This window comes from Benincasa hispida, chromosome 12, assembly GCF_027475165.1.
Source record: "Benincasa hispida cultivar pf3 chromosome 12, pf3_genome.v1.1, whole genome shotgun sequence".
Lineage (NCBI taxonomy): Eukaryota > Viridiplantae > Streptophyta > Magnoliopsida > Cucurbitales > Cucurbitaceae > Benincasa > Benincasa hispida.
In genome coordinates this window covers 57648601-57667048 of record NC_143489.1, presented here as the reverse complement: position 1 = coordinate 57667048, position 18448 = coordinate 57648601, and the positions used below count along the sequence as shown (strand labels likewise).

At 32.6% G+C, this 18448-nt stretch overlaps 2 protein-coding genes and 1 pseudogene across 6 annotated transcripts; all 3 read right to left on the bottom strand.

Annotated features, from left to right (window-relative positions):
- Window positions 1-5038: 5038 nt before the first annotated feature.
- Window positions 5039-6129, bottom strand: LOC120067549 (AT-hook motif nuclear-localized protein 20 pseudogene; annotated as a pseudogene). Its single transcript, XR_016525327.1, has 2 exons — window positions 6112-6129; window positions 5039-5956 (listed from the first exon to the last, which is right to left on the bottom strand). The product of XR_016525327.1 is annotated as an AT-hook motif nuclear-localized protein 20 pseudogene (transcript).
- Window positions 6130-10415: 4286 nt separating this feature from the next.
- On the bottom strand, window positions 10416-13709 carry LOC120092734 (bet1-like SNARE 1-2). Of its 3 annotated transcripts, none has more exons than XM_039050906.2 (6): window positions 13457-13709; window positions 12582-12723; window positions 11631-11687; window positions 11473-11532; window positions 11005-11090; window positions 10416-10594 (listed from the first exon to the last, which is right to left on the bottom strand). In XM_039050906.2, the coding sequence occupies exons 1-6, from the start codon at window positions 13468-13470 to the stop codon at window positions 10567-10569; spliced, it is 387 nt and encodes a 128-aa protein (XP_038906834.1). In that variant the 5' UTR covers window positions 13471-13709; the 3' UTR covers window positions 10416-10566. The 3 variants fall into 3 exon arrangements, with proteins under 3 accessions (XP_038906834.1, XP_038906833.1, XP_038906835.1); XM_039050905.2 differs by having other exon boundaries at window positions 13427-13636; XM_039050907.2 differs by having other exon boundaries at window positions 13416-13624.
- Window positions 13710-14747: 1038 nt separating this feature from the next.
- On the bottom strand, window positions 14748-18212 carry LOC120068185 (plant/protein (DUF668)). Of its 2 annotated transcripts, XM_039019892.2 has the most exons (3): window positions 17800-18212; window positions 15639-17670; window positions 14748-15027 (listed from the first exon to the last, which is right to left on the bottom strand). In XM_039019892.2, the coding sequence occupies exon 2, from the start codon at window positions 17542-17544 to the stop codon at window positions 15799-15801; it is 1746 nt and encodes a 581-aa protein (XP_038875820.1). In that variant the 5' UTR covers window positions 17545-17670; window positions 17800-18212; the 3' UTR covers window positions 14748-15027; window positions 15639-15798. The 2 variants fall into 2 exon arrangements, with proteins under 2 accessions (XP_038875820.1, XP_090164659.1); XM_090308533.1 differs by lacking the exon at window positions 17800-18212 and having other exon boundaries at window positions 15639-17691.
- Window positions 18213-18448: the final 236 nt, after the last annotated feature.

The window sequence follows — 18448 nt, the reverse complement described above, 5'->3', positions numbered from 1 at the left end:
TTAAGCTTGCAAGCCTTTTGCTCTTGACTCTATTCCATAAACTTCTCTGGTTGAGACATATTCCATAAACTCCTCTGATTGAGACATATAGGTACTCTCTTCAAGATAACCATTTAGAAAGGATGTCTTGACATCCATTTGCAATATTTATTATTCATAAAATGCATCAATGGATAAGAGTATTCTAATTAGCTTGATCATGGCAATTGGAGAGAAGGTTTCTTCATAGTCTACCTCTTTTTTTTTTAGGTAAATCCTTTTTGCTATGAGTCTAGCTTTGTAGGTCTGTACCTTATCAGCTTGGTCTCGTTTTCTCTTGTAAATCCATTTTCAACCAATAGATTTTACTTCTTCTGGTTGATCTATAAGTTCCCAGACTGAATTGAAGTACATAGACTTCATTTCGAGGTCAATGGCTTCTATCTGTTGATCTCTATCCACATCTTCTATTGTCTGTTTAAAGGTTAATGGATCCTATAAACCATCATCAGGTATGATTACCTGAGTTTCTATCAAACCCATGTAACGGTCATGCTGTTGAATAACCCTCCCACTATGTCGGGGCACTCTCAACTATTGAGAAGGATGTAAAGTACCAGTTTCATCAACAACTTTTGTTGAAAGACCAGCTTGGTCAACAACCATTGTTGATTTGTTTGTAGCTTTTGTGGACATTTCATTTAGTACTAGCTTACTTCGAGGTTGATGATTCTTTATGTGGCCTTCCTCTAAAAATGTTGTATTAGTCGAACCAAATACTGTGTCATCTTGAGGATCGTAAAATAGACCACCTTTTGTCTTTTTGGGGTAGTCTACAAATAGACATACTTTCGAACGGCGTTCCAATTTCTTTGGGTTATGTGCTAGTACATGTTCTGGACATCCTCAAATCCTGAAGAGATGTAAACTCCCTTTATGTCCTCTACATAACTCGTAAGGTATTTCTGAAACACTTTTCGAATGAGCCATGTCATGACAAGAGCTTTAACATCATCTGTGACAACACATTTGTCTTTAGAAGAGCTAACATTCAGCCTTTGATCACATAGCTAATCAATACTAATTAGATTGGCAGTAAGCCCTTCAACCAACATTACATCATTCAATGATGAAAAACCTAGATAATTTAGTTTTCATTTCCCAATGATCTTGCCACAAGCACTGTCTCCAAAAGTCACCTTCTCCGAGCTTACTGATTTTAGTTTAGATAAATATTTTTTGTCACCAGTCATGCGACGAGAACTCCCACTATCAAAGTACCAGTCTTCTTTAGCTAGGGATTTGAGGAAAGTGAGAACAATGTTGCAAGTATTTTGGACAATTTTAACCCTCCAAACCTACTTGACTTTCGATTTCCTTTGAACACTGTTTCGAGGGAAGTGAGAAACATGTCTAAAGTTTGAGGATCTGTGAAGACAACTCAACAATTGATAACAAAAGGTCGTTTATGACCCATTCTTCCACAGTAGTGACAAATCTGTCTTGTTTTGTACACTTTATTGGCTTCCCATACCGATTTGCTAGATGTGTCTTTAAGACCATAAAATTGTAGATCGTTAGCTCTAACAAATTCAATCTTTTTCTTCCCTTTGTACTGAGGCTGTTTATTATGTTGATTCCGAGTTTTAGGAAATCTAAGTCCAGTGTTATCACCAGCTATCTTTCCTTTTGTCAAAATTTTCTCTTAGGACTCAGTACCTATGTTCAACATTCTAACATTTTTGCACATTGGGTCCTTTTCAGCTCTAACTTGAGAAAGTTCACACTTTAAATCTACAATGGTTGTCATAAGTCTTTGGTTATCGAACATCAAGGTTTCAATTCTTTATTTTTGCACATCAAGTGCCTTCTGATCATTCTGCCATTTAATAAAAAGAGCTTGATAAAAAGGATCTATAGGTACATGATTTACCGTGTCCTGAACATCTTCTGCATACGCATCATACTCTGAAATCTCACAAGAAAATGAGTCAGATGAGATGTTACTGAAAGCGCTTTAACATCCTCCTCTGAGTCACTGCTGACTTCAGACTCATCATCAGAAAGGGCATTAAAACATAACTTTTGCCTTGTTTTCTAAAGAAGTTAAGACATGCTGCTTGAAAATGACCATAACCTTTACACTCCATGCACTTGAATGATCCCAGTGACTTCCGGTGGTATTCATGTTTGGCATATGCCTACTCTAACCGAGATTTTTGGAGATGATTATGTACTACAATTCAATGGAGGAACTTTGGGGCACCCTTGGGGTAATGCACCCGGTACCGTAGCTAATCAAGTAGCTCTAGAAGCATGTGGTTTATCAGACTAGACTTGTTAATGTCCTTCTTATTACTTTGGATCTTGACTTGCTTAGGAGGAAAAGAACCACCAGATTTATTGTTTTTAGCATTGAAATTGCTAGACTTCTTTCTAATCATTTGAGAACACGGTTGAATTGTTTTGAAAGCAAAGAAATTGATTCAGTAAGAATATCCTCAGACTCTCTATCAGATCCTTCATGATCCTCATTAATATTAAACCACCCCTTTAATATTAAAGAGTTCATCACTCACTCACAATAAACCACCTACGTCTGGGGGGTAGTATACCCAGGAAAGATAATCCACTAATATTAAAGAGTTAAGCAGTTTACAACATAGTAATTATCTATAATACATGATCACTACAATGACTCATGTAGAGCTTAACTCACTAATCACCTAGGCTCTCCTTAGATGTGAGACTCACTCTCAAGTGTATTTAGGCTCCCTTTAAGATCGTGATTATCTTCAATATGTTGCAATCAACGGATGTAAGCAAGAACACCACGATACACACAATGGCCATAGAATAAAAAGTTGTCTTGATTGATTAACAAAAACGGCTCGCTTCAAAAATAAAAGAATCCAAAAAAGGAAACAACTCCCAATTTGGAGAAAATAAGTTGTGCCTTAATAAAAGAAAATAGTAGATGAAACCGATGTTAAGACTATTTTTGAGACATCTGTAGAAAAATATGAAGCCAACAAATGAAATCTCTAGTACAATTAAAATTTTAGATTGATTAAGATGATTTAATATTCACTACATCAGCATGGTTCAACTAGTATAAATAATGCTTGTTCATTAAATATTATTCAAAGATTCACATTTTTTCTCTCTTTCTTACTTCATTTATATTTTTGCCTAAGATCAAATGACCTTAAAGAATACATGTGATAATTGATATAGAAGGTGTTAAAAATGTCCGATGACTACTACATCTTTTGTCCACATCACAAGGCAATAGTTTTATTTCAATTATTAATGCTTACCTTTTGTAGTTATAGTTTGAAGGCACTTCAAAACAACTTGAAGAAACTATGTCAAATTTTCAATAGTAACTAATAATAATGGAGGGCTGCAAGTAGGAGAAGAAGAGACACCCCCTTTTCAATCAATGTCATTTCTTTCTAAGTTGATTTTATAACACTATTGATTAATTATGATTTGTTTGCAGATATCATGGAAAAGTTTCAGTAGTTAATAGATCCTTTTTTTTTTTTTTTTTTTTGTATAATTAGCATAAAATGAATATGTATTTGGAAATATTATACAATTGATTTTTTTTCTAATAACATAGTATTGATCCAAATCAAACTTAAATTCAAATGCAATAATAAATATAATTAAATACAATATGAAAAATCACACTTCTATATAATAATTTTTAAAAAATTTGAAAAGACAAAATATATGTTATTACGCAAATTTCTAATCTACTATATATTTTTCCGACAATTTGTCATATATATATATATGTATGTATGTATGTATGCATGCAGATAATGATAAAAAGAAATGTTCAGACACCAAAAAGGTGAAATAAGTGGAGGGGGATAAAACAATTTTCAGTTTTGCTTCTCTCTCCTTTCCTCAATAAAATTATTTCTAAAACCAGCAAAAATAATAATTAAAAATAATAGAATGGTTTTAATTAGTCATTAGAAAAGCTGATATTTAAAAATAAAATACAGAATGATACTAAAGTCGTTTTTTTTTATTTCAGATTTTCATTTATATATATATATATATATAGAAGAGGTGTGAGATAATTATGGTTAGCTCTTCAACATGTGTCTGTAGAAAATTTCTACCTACACAACATACGTCTACAGAAGTTTAAATGTGTAGATTTATAAGATTTCTATTCACATGGCTTATGTCGATAGATAATAATATTTTTGTCATCCATTAATAGAAATTCAAAATAATATATTCTACTAAGATCATTCAACTATCTGTCCACATATATGTGTTCGTCGGTAGAAATGAAGATGTGTTCATACATAGTAAATACGTCGGTAGAAATTGGATCTACCGATATTTTTTATTATGTCAGAAAAAAAAATCATCGACAGAGAAAAAAATCATAGTAGACTAATATTTCATATTTTAAATTAATATAATCTTCATTCTTTAAATTATTTTTTTTTATAAAAATTGCAAATTAAAAAGGAAATACTGAATATTGATCACTGAAATAGTAATTAGTTGGAGGATTGTGTTTGATGTTGGTTTTATTTTACTTCATTCTGTTGGGGAAAAAAGTATAAATTAAAATGTGTGTACTTTATGATTTGTGATTCATTTCCAATTATTTGTTGTATATATGAGTTAAAGACAAATCATAGTCTTTTTTAATGTTATTTTTTAATAGCAAACAAACATAGAGTTTCATGGACAAAACCTAATCACAACTTCCATGAAATAAAGGAGAAAGAAGAACATACCCATGTTCAATATTTTTACTTTGGACTTTAAATACCATCATTTTACTTTTGGTTTTATTTAAAAATTAGGTCATAAATGCTAAGAAACTTTATTGTTCATATTTTATATTTTCTTAATATTTTTTTGTCTAATCGATTTGAGACTTTTAGTTTCACTATCATATTTTTTGACCGTCTACTCTTTTATATTTGCATTAACGACATTTTGTTGCTTATTTTTTAATTAATTTTTTATGGTACAATAGTAACGTTGATTATATTAATATATCGGAGTAGAGAGATTATCTTAAATATTTTTAAAATTTAAAAAATAAAAACAACCATAAAAATTAATAGGAAAAATTACAAACATAATATAGTAATAGTGAAAATTAAACAAGAGATGGTTTCTCATGAGCCCAAGCATAACCATCAATTCCTTGATGATTATTTGGTGCAACCAAGTCGTAAATTGAAGTTGCCATCCGAGGATACGGTGGCGGCTCCTCCACTTCTCCGCCGCACGTGGTGGCCGGAGAAACCTCTTTTTCTTGATAATTAAGGTCGTCTTGTAAAGGCAATCTCTCATAAGTTGCATTAGCAAAAGTAGCTGCTATCAAAATTATAGGCCCAGCCGCCAATAGTGGGCCCACCACCGTCCCTCCAATCACCTGCCCCTGCCCGCCAGCCATGTACACGGTCAGCCCGGTCGAACCGGGAGGGGCTCGGCCGGGAAGAAATGACCCACTCAGAGATAGAATCTCGAACCGGCCGTGGAGTTGGATCACGGCGGCCGAAGCGGCGGATTGCCGGAGAGTTACGTCGACAACTGTACCCCTGCCGCTGAGAACACAAACCCCACGTTGTTGGCGGTTGGAGAATTGGTTTATGCTGTCGGCGACATCGGCTCCTCCGACGATCTCGATCACGTGCGTGCGAAGCGCGTGTGGGCTGTCGCGTGTGACGATGATTGGAGATTTTGGTTTGTTTTTTGATCCTTGTGGCCGCCCTCTCGATCGGCGGTTTCCTACCACCACGCCGCCTCCCTTTGGCTCGTCTTCTTCGTCACCTTGATCTCTTCTGCTGCCGTCGAGGGTGGTTGATATCGGGCCGGGGCCGGTGGCCGGAAAGGCCACCCGACTGGTCCACCACGGATTAGAATTAGCCAGATTTAGCGGAAAATTTGCAAGTGGGATAAATTTAAAAAAAAATACTGGGAGCTAATTGTAAAAATAAATGGACCGAAATTCAAAATTTAAAGCATTGAGAAAAAATCAAAACCATTTACAAAAATTGAGAGAGAGACAAATAATAATAATAATAACATTTAGATTGGGAAAGGGTAAGACGTTATTTATACACAAAAAAATTGTACGGAAACGGCAAGTTCCATTTCCAAGTATGACACGGATTAAACATATTTCGTCTCCAATTTTTCGTTCAATAATTTGACAAAATTATTTAGTGACTCTTATTATTATTGTGATTGCTTCCTAATAATTATGAATTTAAAATTTTACCTCGTTCAATTTAAATGACACTTATATATTTTTTAAAGATTAAAAGATCTATAGTTGAAATCTCCTACCCTCAATTTCTACTTAAAAAATGAATTTATATTACAAAACAATTTCTCATAATTTTCTATAACTTTGGAGATATTGGATGAAACTACTAATTAAAATAAAAGTTTCATCATACTCTTATATTTTTTCATTCTATTATCCTTCATTATTTGTCATAAAAAAATATTTAATAATATTGTAAGTTCATAATTATGAATACAATAATATACCTTAAAATAACATATCAAATTCTATTCAAATAGAAGAGTATGTAATATCAAAGCATCAAAAAAAAAAAAAAACTATTAATTAGGTTTGATTTGATGTAACTTTTGAATTTGATGTTATATATTAACCATCATTTGTTGGTATAATGGATGAACTTTATAAACAAGCGACCCTTATCCTAATATTTTGAGAAAGGATTTAAGTTCCCATTGAAAATCAATTTCTTATTCAAGATTAAAAAAAAAAAAAATTGTGCTTCACGACATTTTAAAATTCATACGTTTTATTCATTTGACAAGATTTTACGCGTAAATGACTTTTCAAATGAAATTGTTATAGAACACTAAAGACTTATTTGCTTAATAGAAAAATGGTTGCAAGTCTAATAATCAATTAACACATTATCAATCGTCAAATTAGACGTCTTACAATTTAAATGTGTTTTAACTTCTAACATATAATTTCAACAAAGAAAAAAAATGTTACCGTCCCACATTATTCTTGTTTGAACTAAAAATAAACCAACAAATGACATGTAATATTTTAACACATATTGTGTCATTTACCTAATTTGGACAACACCTTTACTATAAAAAAGCATGAATCAAACTAATTATTTAAAATATATTTTATGAACACAACAAGATACTATATTTTAATTGTTCTTCTCTCTCAATACTTTATTCCATTTTTAAATTAGATTTTTATATTCATGTTGACGCTTGTAAGTTCTTTTTGTCACCATTTCTAAATGATATTATAATTTTTTTTAATTAATAAACTCGTTTCTAAGGCGCACATATATGTATATGGACAATATTTGGGTATATCTCAATATGCATCCATCATTGTGCATCCGTTCTTATCATTCACATAAAAAATATTAAAATATTTTTAAAAAAAAATTAAAAAAATTGTCTCATGACAAGTTATAATTGGATAATTTGGTAAGATACACAAAAAATAGATGATGTCCCGGATGCATATAAGTGCATATATATATATATATATGAACCTGTCGCATTTCTTCTATATCAAATACAATACACTTTTTTAAGATAAATCTTGTTGATTTATCGTATTACAATATTAAATATCTTGTATTTCAAAACATGTTACTCATCTTATCACAAATTAATTTAGGACCTATTTAAATTTTTGACTTATAACTACTTGTAAATGTCATTTAGAAAATACTTTTTTAAGTATTTAATAAGTTCATCCATATAAATCCTTATAATGAGAGTTATTATTATTATTATTATTTTGGAAAAAATAATGAAAGTTAACTTAAGTCGTTAATTACATTTATATAAATATTATATAATTGAATCGTAATAAAAGAAAAGTTCAAATTATTACAAATATCATGAGTTTAGCAAAATGTGTTTTGCTAACACTTCAAGAGAAAAAAAAAAAAAAGATTTGGGAACAATTTTGTGAGGTTTAACCATACTATTTAGGACTAGATTAAGACTTTCAAAATGTAAGGAATTAAAATAAAACCAAAATTAAATATACTTATTAAAACTTTTAAAAAGCAAGCTATATTAAAATTTAAACGAAAGAAAGGCCGATTGGTATAAATCTTCTAACTTTCAAATTTGTTTTATTTTTGTCCTTGAATTCAAAATATTTGTTTTGACATTTAAAGTCTGTTGGATAACTATTTTGTTTTTTATTTTTCTTTTTGAAAAGTAAGGAACACTACTTTTACCTTCAAATTTTTTCATTTGTTATCTACTTTTCACTAATAATTTAAACAATCAAGCCAAATTTTAGGACTAAAAAAAATAATTTTTAAAAAGTTGTTTTTGTTTTTAGAATTTGGCTAAGAATTCAACCATTATACTTAAATAAAATGCAAATCATGGTAAGAAATGTAGATGATATAGGCTTAATTTAAAAAAAAAAAAACAAAAAAAAAACAAAATGATTACCAAACATGACTTAAACCTTTAAATTTATTTTATTTTGGTCTATCAACATTCAAAATCTTTGTTACAGTCCCTAAGCTTTTAGAGGACAATCATTTTGTTCAAATCCATAAAAAAATTATCGGTTTAGAATAACACCGACCAAATCAATGGACAGTTTGTTTGTATTTTTTGACGATTGAGATTGGTTTGAACAGTTACCGAAGCAACCATAATCGGTTGAATAATGATTTAGTCGAAAAATCGACTCCAACTGACAACTACACACCCCTAATCCATACTGGAATTTATGTTAGTAAATTGTTAAAATAAAAATGCGAGGAAGGACGAAAATAACAAAAATAGAAATTTTGGTGGGGGTGGGTGTGAAAGGGTGGGATAATATCTGTTTTATTAAGGGGCCTACGCAAATGGAGATGGAGGCGCCAACACCAAGTTGAGGCAAAGAGACTTCAACTAATTCACGCAAGCTTTTTGAAAATTGTATTCCAACTCATCACTAAACTTTCTAATTTTATATACTTCCAAATCAACAATCTCCCTCATACAATTACCTTTTTCAGTTCCACAAATGGCAATTTCAGAATCCAACTACCAACTTTTAAATTAACTCAATATTTTATAAAATAAAAGAAAAGGTAATATTTTTTACTTCTAATCGAAACTCAGACTTAGTGGGATTTTTTTTTTAATGGAAAAATCAAAGTTGATAGTGCAATCTTTTATGCTAATTAAACTCTGATTATTTTGACACTAGTACTATTATTAGTACAAGGTGAAATTTTGAAAATCGTTGAGATAGTAATAGTTTCTAACTATGATTTAATAGTTAGAATTTCACATTCTGGTGGAAAATTTTAAGGTTATTTGTTGTTTCTTGTCTTTAAAATACAACAATAATTTCTTACTAATTTCTACCTTAATTTAGGACATGTTTAGATTGATTAGAACAAAATATATATTTATTTTGAGTGGTGTACCTTTTCAATCACTAGGTTTTAGGTCTAATGTTCATTTGGTTCCTACATTTCAAAATGTTACCTATTTAATCTTTAAGTTGTAAGTTTGGTTTCAATTTATTTCATAGGTTTCAAAATGTTGCAATTTAACACTTAGAATTTAAGTTTTGTTTCAATTATATTCCAAGATTTCAATATTTGTATTTTTAACCCCAATTTTTTCATTAAATATCCACTTGCTATTAATTAATTTAAAATAATTATAAAGTAAAATTTTAAATTTAATTTTAACAATGATGAAAAATAGTGAAACTAAGTATTATAATTTTTTAACTTTTTAAAATTAATTAATAGACATTAACACAAAAAAATGAAAAATGAATATTTGGTGAAAAATCAAAATTAAAAGTGTAAATTTTGAAACTCAAGAACCAAATTGAAATCAAACTCAAAATTTAAAGATTTAAATATGTAACGTTTTAAAACCTAGGACAAAATGAAAAATAAACCCAAAATCTAGTCATTTGAAAAATTAAAAATAAAAACCTTTGATAGGAAGGTTATGGATTTTGAACACCCCATTTTTCATGTGAGGTTCATCCATAAACCAAATCCACTTTCAAACCACTTAGTAGTTCAAAATGGGAAGTTAAATAAGATTTTGAAATACATTTTCAAGTGTTTAATTTAAAAAATAAGTCATTTTGAAAGAAATTGAAAACCACTTAAAATAACTATTCAAATGTATTTTAATCGATTTTTATCAAAAGTGTTTAAATAAAAATAAATTTATTGAAAAACATTTTTTTCTAAAGCAATCCAAATCAGCCCAATGTGTCCTATACTAGCCTGAAAATAAAAGCTTAATTCATTTATATTGGTTGAAATCAAGATATATATTCTAAACTGACGGATATGCTTTTAACCAATAAAAAATAAGAATAGTGATTTTTTTTTTTTTAAAAAAAAACCACCTGTTTCTCTCCCCCATTGAAAGCAGTGTAATTTGGCAAATCTTGTATTGCAGGAAAGTATGGTATATATTTCAATGTTCTCTTGTAGAAACAAGGCCTATGCTAGGTCGGAACAATCCTGCGACGTATCTAATTTGATGCTTCGAGTTGAGTCAACATAGAAACCTTTAATTTTGCATGAAGTATCTGAGGAACCTGCAAATAGAATGAATGCCAATGAAAAAGATAACTCAAGATGAAACCAAAAATGATATACAAAAATGGGGAAATTTGAATCTAAAAACTGAGATGCAAAAAACAGAAGGATATCAAAACTGCATTCCCTTCCATTTAAAAGAAAAACTGAACATTCAAGCAAGCATTACCGCAATAAATACTCACTAAAACATCATGGCAAGCTGTTAATATAACAATGTAAATGAAAATTTTGATAAATTTAGAAGTAAAAAAAAAAAGGTCTGATTTAATGACTACATAAGTTCAGTGATTCAGACTCAACCAAACAGAGCATGGATGGCATGGAGACTTTCTGACCAAGTTAAACGCAAGAACACAGAGCAATGTAGAGTAGAGGAACAAAGTGATACGCTGAGCTGAATCCTTACCTGATGAGATAGAAGAGTAGTAGGAAGGACAATACAAAATACAATGCAAGTCTACAAGTTCTCCACTTTGATTTTTGCTCGAAAACCTGTAGAACATGAACATTTGAATTAGAACGTTTACAAGATGAAGGAATATGCTGCCAAATTTTTAGGGCTTGATTTTCCATATCTTTCAGCTTTTGGAACAAATGATGGGACAAATTTTGCAAGTTCACTCCCACCGTGTCCATCTCTTTTTTCTTTTTTTCAATTATTATTATTTTATATAAGAAACAATTTTATTGATGGAATGAAATTACAAATGAGAAAACCCAAATCCAAGGGACTTACAAAAACAACCTCCCTTGTTGGACATCAAAGAATTATAAAACACCTCTATCTCATCATTTTTTTGCTTTCTATTAAACGCATGTATATAACCATAATTTACCCCAAATAAGATAAGCTGAAAAGAGCTAGATCAATTACCATCTTGAATCGATCCATGGTTCTTGACATTATACCCCTTGAAGCGTCCATGCCATTTCCCTGATTATAATAAAATCCACATAAAGAAATATGCTCCTATCATTTTCCACTCACAAGACAGTCAGACATAAATAGATAACCTGGAAGAAATACCATACCATTCGGTCAAGTAAATGATTATGACTCTCCACTTCTTCGTGAATGTCACCTGTCAACTATTTCAAACAATACATACATCAAGAGCTGCTGGATCAAGAAGACAAATCGGGGGAAGGGGGTCAGAATTCCTTTTAGCTGGAAATGAAAACTGTAAGCATCCTTATGTTAGTACTAAGCAAACCCTAATCCTTGGTGTGTATACTAAGTGATGATGGAGGTATCTACATGAAACTAAGCGGTATGTTAAGTACTACCTCATGTTGCACGGCATTAATCCACAACTATACTTCTACACCTTGAAATTTACCATTTTAGGCAGTGACAAACAGAAAGTTAATCATTAGTCATTACAAGGGAATTTGAAGCCCTATAACCATAATCACTTATTGTATACAAGAGTTCTTTTTACCACTAATCTAAACTAATTGCACCACTCAATATTTATTAGTTTGCCCATTCCAGAGCTATTTAAGCACAGAAGTCTTTTGCATCAACGGTATGGAGCTTTCAGGCAACACAGATAATCATACTTGAAAGAGAGAGAATAATCAAACTCAAATTCAGGTGCTAAGATGCACAAATATAGAAGAAATTCTCAAAGAAAAAAGCTTCCTATCCTTTTTCTTAATCATGATCTTCTATGATTAAAGAATCTGAGACAAGAGGATGAATCACTGGATTGCAAAATGATCTAAAATAATAAATTAAGATGCTCATGCAGCAAAGAGACAAAAGCAACAGGATCCCAATGCCAAAATGATTGTTTACAGTTTACTAAGTATGGCTAAGATATTACAGCATAGAAAAAGTCACTTCAACTTATGAAATTGAGCCTATCCTCATTGCTTCAAAAAGATAAAATATGTTCAATCAGAAAAACCTTTACTATAAAATAAAATCAGAGTTAGATAAATTGATAATTAAGAAGCATTTCCCTGCTTAAAACTTACCCTCTTGAGAATAGAAATTCTATCTTCCAAAGTATGGAGGGCTTTGTCATTGTCATGCTCTTTAATTTCAACGGAAGAGCTAGTCCTGAGACCACCCTCCTCAAGGTCATCAAAGAGAGCAGATCTAGAAGAACGGTGCTCCCTATGAACAAAAACAATACCAGTTATTTCAAATGAAACAATATACGAATAATTGTACAAGAACGAGATACTGAAATTCAAGAACAATACCAGTTCATGTATGTAACAAATTAACAAAAAATGGCTTAAGATTCAACTCCATGCTACCAAGGAGGAAGAAATAATGGGCTTACAACACCCTAACATCCAGAATTCCAGAATTGAGACTATATTTGACCTTCACTATGCTTTCTAACAAATGACCATCCAAAATATGGACGAAAACTTAAAACCACAGCAGGAAAACTAATATCGAGTTGTAGCCTTTTAAGTCATCATAGGATTCACACACTTCTGTGTTGTGGATATGTAACCAGATCGAAAACCATATCCTATTTTGTCCCAAATTGATACAACGATCTACTCTTTACTTCACACTATTTTGTCCCAAATTGCTTCACTAAGAACTAAAACGTAAATCATACTCGAATTATAACACAAGATCAGAACCAAATTCATATAAAAGCCAATGAAATATGAGATCACAGCAACTCCAGGGAGTTAATTAATGAAAATAACAACAAAAGAAGGCCGTAATCAGAATTTCAGACACTAATGAAAGCATATACAGTTTAACCAAAAAAGAGTTACTCAGATCCAAATCATATGTAGTTCGCATTGCAGCTGAACAATGTGGTGGAATAGTTAAATCACATCAACTGAACTGTGCATCGACGAAGATTTTGGATATGAACCTTCTGTAACTCATCACAGGCTCAGTTCTACGAAATGCGTTCTTCTTCCGCCAGAATTAATTTGAAATTGAACAGAAATTTTGATTTGATCGACGGCCAAATCCAATTCAGACAGCAAGAAATTGCGAGAAAACTCGATTCCGTTCGTTTACCGGAAAAGACGAGGATAAAGAGGAGAAATCTGTATCGAAGAGTTTCATGTATTTTAGACGAAGTTAGCCCATGATATCTGGCCCAAAATGAGATGTAGCCCAATATATGAAGTGACCCAACATGCTATTTAGTAGGCCTAATTAATATTCAAGTGGATGCAACATTTTTTTTAAAAAAAATGTAAATATAGTAAAATATACCCGTGATAGACTCTATCCATCTATTAGTGATAGTCTCCAAGAGTTGGATCTACATTTTGCTATATCTACAAATTCTGACATTGTGCTACATTTACTATTACTTTGAGTTTGATTGCTATATTTACAACTTCCCCATTTTAATTTTTAAGATACCGTGAACAATAGCCACTTTGAACTAAATCAAAACAGAGAATTTGTAACTTAATTTTCAAGAACCAAATAGCTATCAAGTTTAGCAATGAGTAGAATATCGAATTATCAACATTTAATATGGTAATATGTGACTTATTCATTCAGTTATACTCGATAAGCAACCAAATTTAATTCTCACTTATCCCTAATTTATCTGTTAATTGATTTTCAATCATGCAAATATTAGGCCATATTTTCCCAACTTTTAGAGATTAAATCATACAAATAAAATTGACCAAAAATAAAAGAAATCTCTTACTAAATGAAATGAAATAGATTTTTTTTTTCCTTGTATTAAAGACAAATTTATATTGTTGAAACAGATTTGATGAATTAAAGGTGCACATGGTAGCACATTATGAGCACCCAACTACATGGGCAAATGATATTTAAGGCCACAATGAATGCAACTTCATCTATCCCATTATGGCTGCACAGAGCTGTGATGCCACCACCTTCATTATTTCAACTTTATGGAAACTTTGGACCATTTTTTTCCATACTATTTATTCAGAAAACATCCTTCTTTCTGCTAAAAAATGAAACCTGGTCGAATATACGTAAACATGGTGCCTGTAAATCTTGTGAACATTAACCACATTGCAGATGAAATAGATTTATTACTCTTAACATGTTTTCAACTGACCAGATAGATAATTAAGTAGCTAACATAGAGGAATATGCAACAAAAAACTAATGACAGAAACTTTGAGAGAAGGAAGAAGTGCTTGTGTAGCAGAAATGTCTTGTAAGAAGTATATTTCATCCATTGATTTGGCATGATATTGATATGGTTGTGATTTAAATACATCAAGCTACTGTTTTATATTTAAATTACAACCATCAAAAAACGAAAACTGAATCGTGGGACGGGGCAGAATAGGGGAGAAATAGCTAACTGTATGATCTATAAGCATGAACGCTCAAGTTGGGGATCAGGAGATTTGAGCACCAAATTCCCTTTTTCCATCTTCATTTGAAAGATTCAGCTTCATTGCTGAATGGAGAAAAACAGAAATTTTCCACCTGAAAAACAAAATGCTGTAGTCAATAGATACTCGAGTTTCTACAAGCTCAAGATCAAACAAAAAGCAGCCCCAAGAACAGTAAACAATGTACAGACTTGGGAAATGCAACATCTAGACAGTTTATCGGCTGACATAACACCAAGATGATCTTAAACTGATGATTTTACCATATTGTGGCCCTACGACTATGAAATGCAATGCAAAAGACTCGTGTAGACATCAGATATATCAAGGGATCTTCACAGAACAGGCCAGAGATGGAAATAGCTTCCCTGTTCCCGCCCCCACCCCTTATTTTATTCTCCATCCCCAAGAATTCTCCATTAAAATTCGTCGAGATCAGGGTAGGGATTCCCTACAGATAATTCTCTATGGAAAATATTAACATATCTGAATATATCAATGACTAGCCATAAGTTGGTAATATATAACCTTCGTCAACCTTTAAACAGCACAGGCAATGGGATGTATGTTGAGAAGAAAGACGAAAAATCCCAATGATTGAAACAATAGCATTCAATCCAACAAAGCATATAAAGATTCCAAATGGAAAATAATGTTTCATTTCATCAAGGATGCGATTGAGTAATCTGGATTGAACTTTCATACCTCTCAACAGCAAACAGTGACGAATTGGAGTCCCCATCAATCATGTCTTTCAGTGTGCTAAAGCTGCTCAGTATTCACAATTCTATTGAACTATCATTGCTCTAAATGCACTGTGTAATAAGGAAAAAAATGTCTACGCCTGTAGGCTGTACCATCATCTTCAAGTAAGATAAGAATCTTTACATTGTAACTGCCACTCCATACAATCTTCAAAGTCGAAACTACTTGCACAATCCAGCAATGCATTTTGCTGATGCTCGTAGCGGCAAATGTAATTCAATCCAACAAGAAGCTCACATATGGCTTCCTCAGTCTTCTTGCGATCAGCAAAATACAAAGTTTGGATCAGCAATACGTTTGTCCGAGTCACAATCTGATGTTGCTCGAAATTGCGCTCACTTTGCCATCGAATCATGTTGTGTGCCAATGGAGCAAGCCAGCTCAAGATCCCATCGAGAGTCTCCTTCCAATCATGGGCAAGAGGAGCATCATATATGGCCAGGTTCTTAACATAAGACTTCAAATGTGTTTTCAGGGATGATCTTAAACTTGTTGGTAGCATCTGATACAAATCGTCTCGAGCTTCGTCACCAACTAAATGAGGATAACGAAGTAACTTTTCTATGACAATGATGATATTTGCATAATGCAAAGCAAGAGCAGAGCCTCCAATGGTTGAAACTGGGGCATATACAGATAACCTACTCTTGAAGCCGAAGTTTCCTCCACTGTTAGACATCACACTTTTTGCTTGTCTTTGATCCACCCCAAATGGAACAGAGAACTGCACCTGACTGAAAGAACTGAATTGGCTGGAGCCACTGTTCCTAATGCTACGACCGGAGGTTTGGCAGCTTCGATCATCACGGTCAACATAACTGTCCTCATCCTCATCATCCAACTTGGAAACTGAACTACTTAAACTAAGGCAATCCATAAGAAGCCTCCCGGGATTTGTTCCACAAGGGAAATTGAAGTCATCAGGTATAAACAATTGAACTTCACCTTTTCTTGAGCTAATTTGGGACTTTAAACTCAACCCCCGTCTTGGTCCTCGGCCTCTCTCGACGGACGCACGTTTCGATTCCATCGACTCTGCACCAATCTGAACATGATGATTCACATCATTACTTGAACCATTCTCACTCACGTCCTTCTTCAGAAAAGGGTCCCCAAATACCAAATGAATCCTCGCATAAACTGTACAAACAGTTCTCGCCAGCAATTCAACAACCTTATCATACGTTTGGTTCCAAAGAGAAATATCCTTGAGATGCCCCACATCTTGTTTCTGCCATATAAGTTTCTGCTCATACGCCTTTCTACTTTCTTCATGCTGATTGTTCTGAAACTTCTTTGCAGCTTGTTCCATTTCATTCAAAACCTCCATTTCAGTGTACAAATTTGCCGTAGCATTCACGTACCTCTCCATTTTTCTCATCATCCCCTCCATATCCTTGACTAAAAACCCCAATTCCTTCACATTTATAACTCCATTAATGATATCCAAGTACACATGTTGAAACCCCTGTAGCGCAGGTTGAGAACACTTCTTCCCAAGCCTAGAAACCACATTAGCCACTCGGTTTAAATCCTCAATCTTCTCAGCAACCACAAGCTCGAGAAGATGAACCTCATCAGAGGAAACAAGGTTTTTAACTCCATCGGAGCTCAAGATCTCGTTCTTGAGCTTCGAAATGGCAGAATGAGACAGGGACTTGTGAAGGTAAATCGTTTTGGACATTACATTAGCAACTTCAAAAGAGAGAATACCAATTGTTTGTTTAGTATTGCCACCGATTTCTGGTTTTCTAGAGTTCTTGTTCTTAGAAGATTCGAGGAGGGCGTGTTTGAGATTAGCACTAACCTGGTTCCCCATTTTCACAATCCAAGGCTCTGCAACCATTGCTCCTCTTCAATTCGAACAGAAACAGATCTGGGAATCAATGAAAAACCCAGAAGAAATTGACCCTCTGAGATTAATCTTCAAAAGCTCAAGAAAATTAGGCTCAACCCCAAGTGACCTGCAGATCTGAAGAAGAAGAAATTAGAGGAATTAGAGCAACCCCATTACATTTTTTGAAGATTGGGAGTAATCAAACAGTTGGGAAGCGAAAAATAATTCATGGGGTAGCATTAATGAAGAGTATGAGATGATTACTGAGAGAGAATTCTGAGCTCGAAGAGCGGCGCCGAGCACTTCATTGAGAAAACAAAACCCAGAAGAAAGGCAGAAAGAGATTGGAGGGAAAAAGACGCTCGTTGTGACAATTTTTGAAGGTCAAAAATGGTGGAACAGTGATCTATTTGTTGTAAATTCTACCGATTCGGTACATACTTTTGACTTATTTTTTGAAAATTTTTCCCATTTGCAGATTTGAAAGAGGGAAAAACAAAGGAATTTAAAAAGCACTTGTACCCATTTCCTCTCAAATTGGAATATCAATTTGATGACATAAGTTAAAACATTATCTTATTCTTACTTATTTCATCAAATTCTCAAAGTTCACTCAAAATTTCAACGTGATGTTAGTTTTATGAGAAGGGGTCAACCTAAAAAAATCAAAGGATAATAATTTGGATGTTTGTTTGTGTAAAGATGTTAACTTTTTCTTTTGTTGTACAGTGGATCATTATGTCTTTATGACTTAGATTAATGAGCAATTAACAATTGGAAAGATGAATGATTTGGTTCAACTATTCCAAATATTTCCAGCCTTTATACTCTTTTTATTAGGAAATTCTTTCTAAAGTTCTATTTCATCAAACCCACCTTGACTCTTTTTTCTTTTTTTTTTTTTGGTTTTAAA

What these genes read in the sequence shown, in the direction of transcription:
- LOC120092734 (XM_039050905.2), bottom strand. Translation starts at nt 13,470, where the DNA reads ATGAGTTACAGAAGGTTCATATCCAAAATCTTCGTCGATGCACA. An exon ending in AAAATCTTCGTCGATGCACA is followed by an intron (nt 12,724 to 13,426) that starts GTTCAGTTGATG and finishes TTTTGTTCATAG; the next exon opens with GGAGCACCGTTCTTCTAGAT. An exon ending in CTACTCTTCTATCTCATCAG is followed by an intron (nt 10,595 to 11,004) that starts GTAAGGATTCAG and finishes TTCTATTTGCAG; the next exon opens with GTTCCTCAGATACTTCATGC.
- LOC120068185 (XM_039019892.2), bottom strand. Translation starts at nt 17,544, where the DNA reads ATGGTTGCAGAGCCTTGGATTGTGAAAATGGGGAACCAGGTTAGTGCT.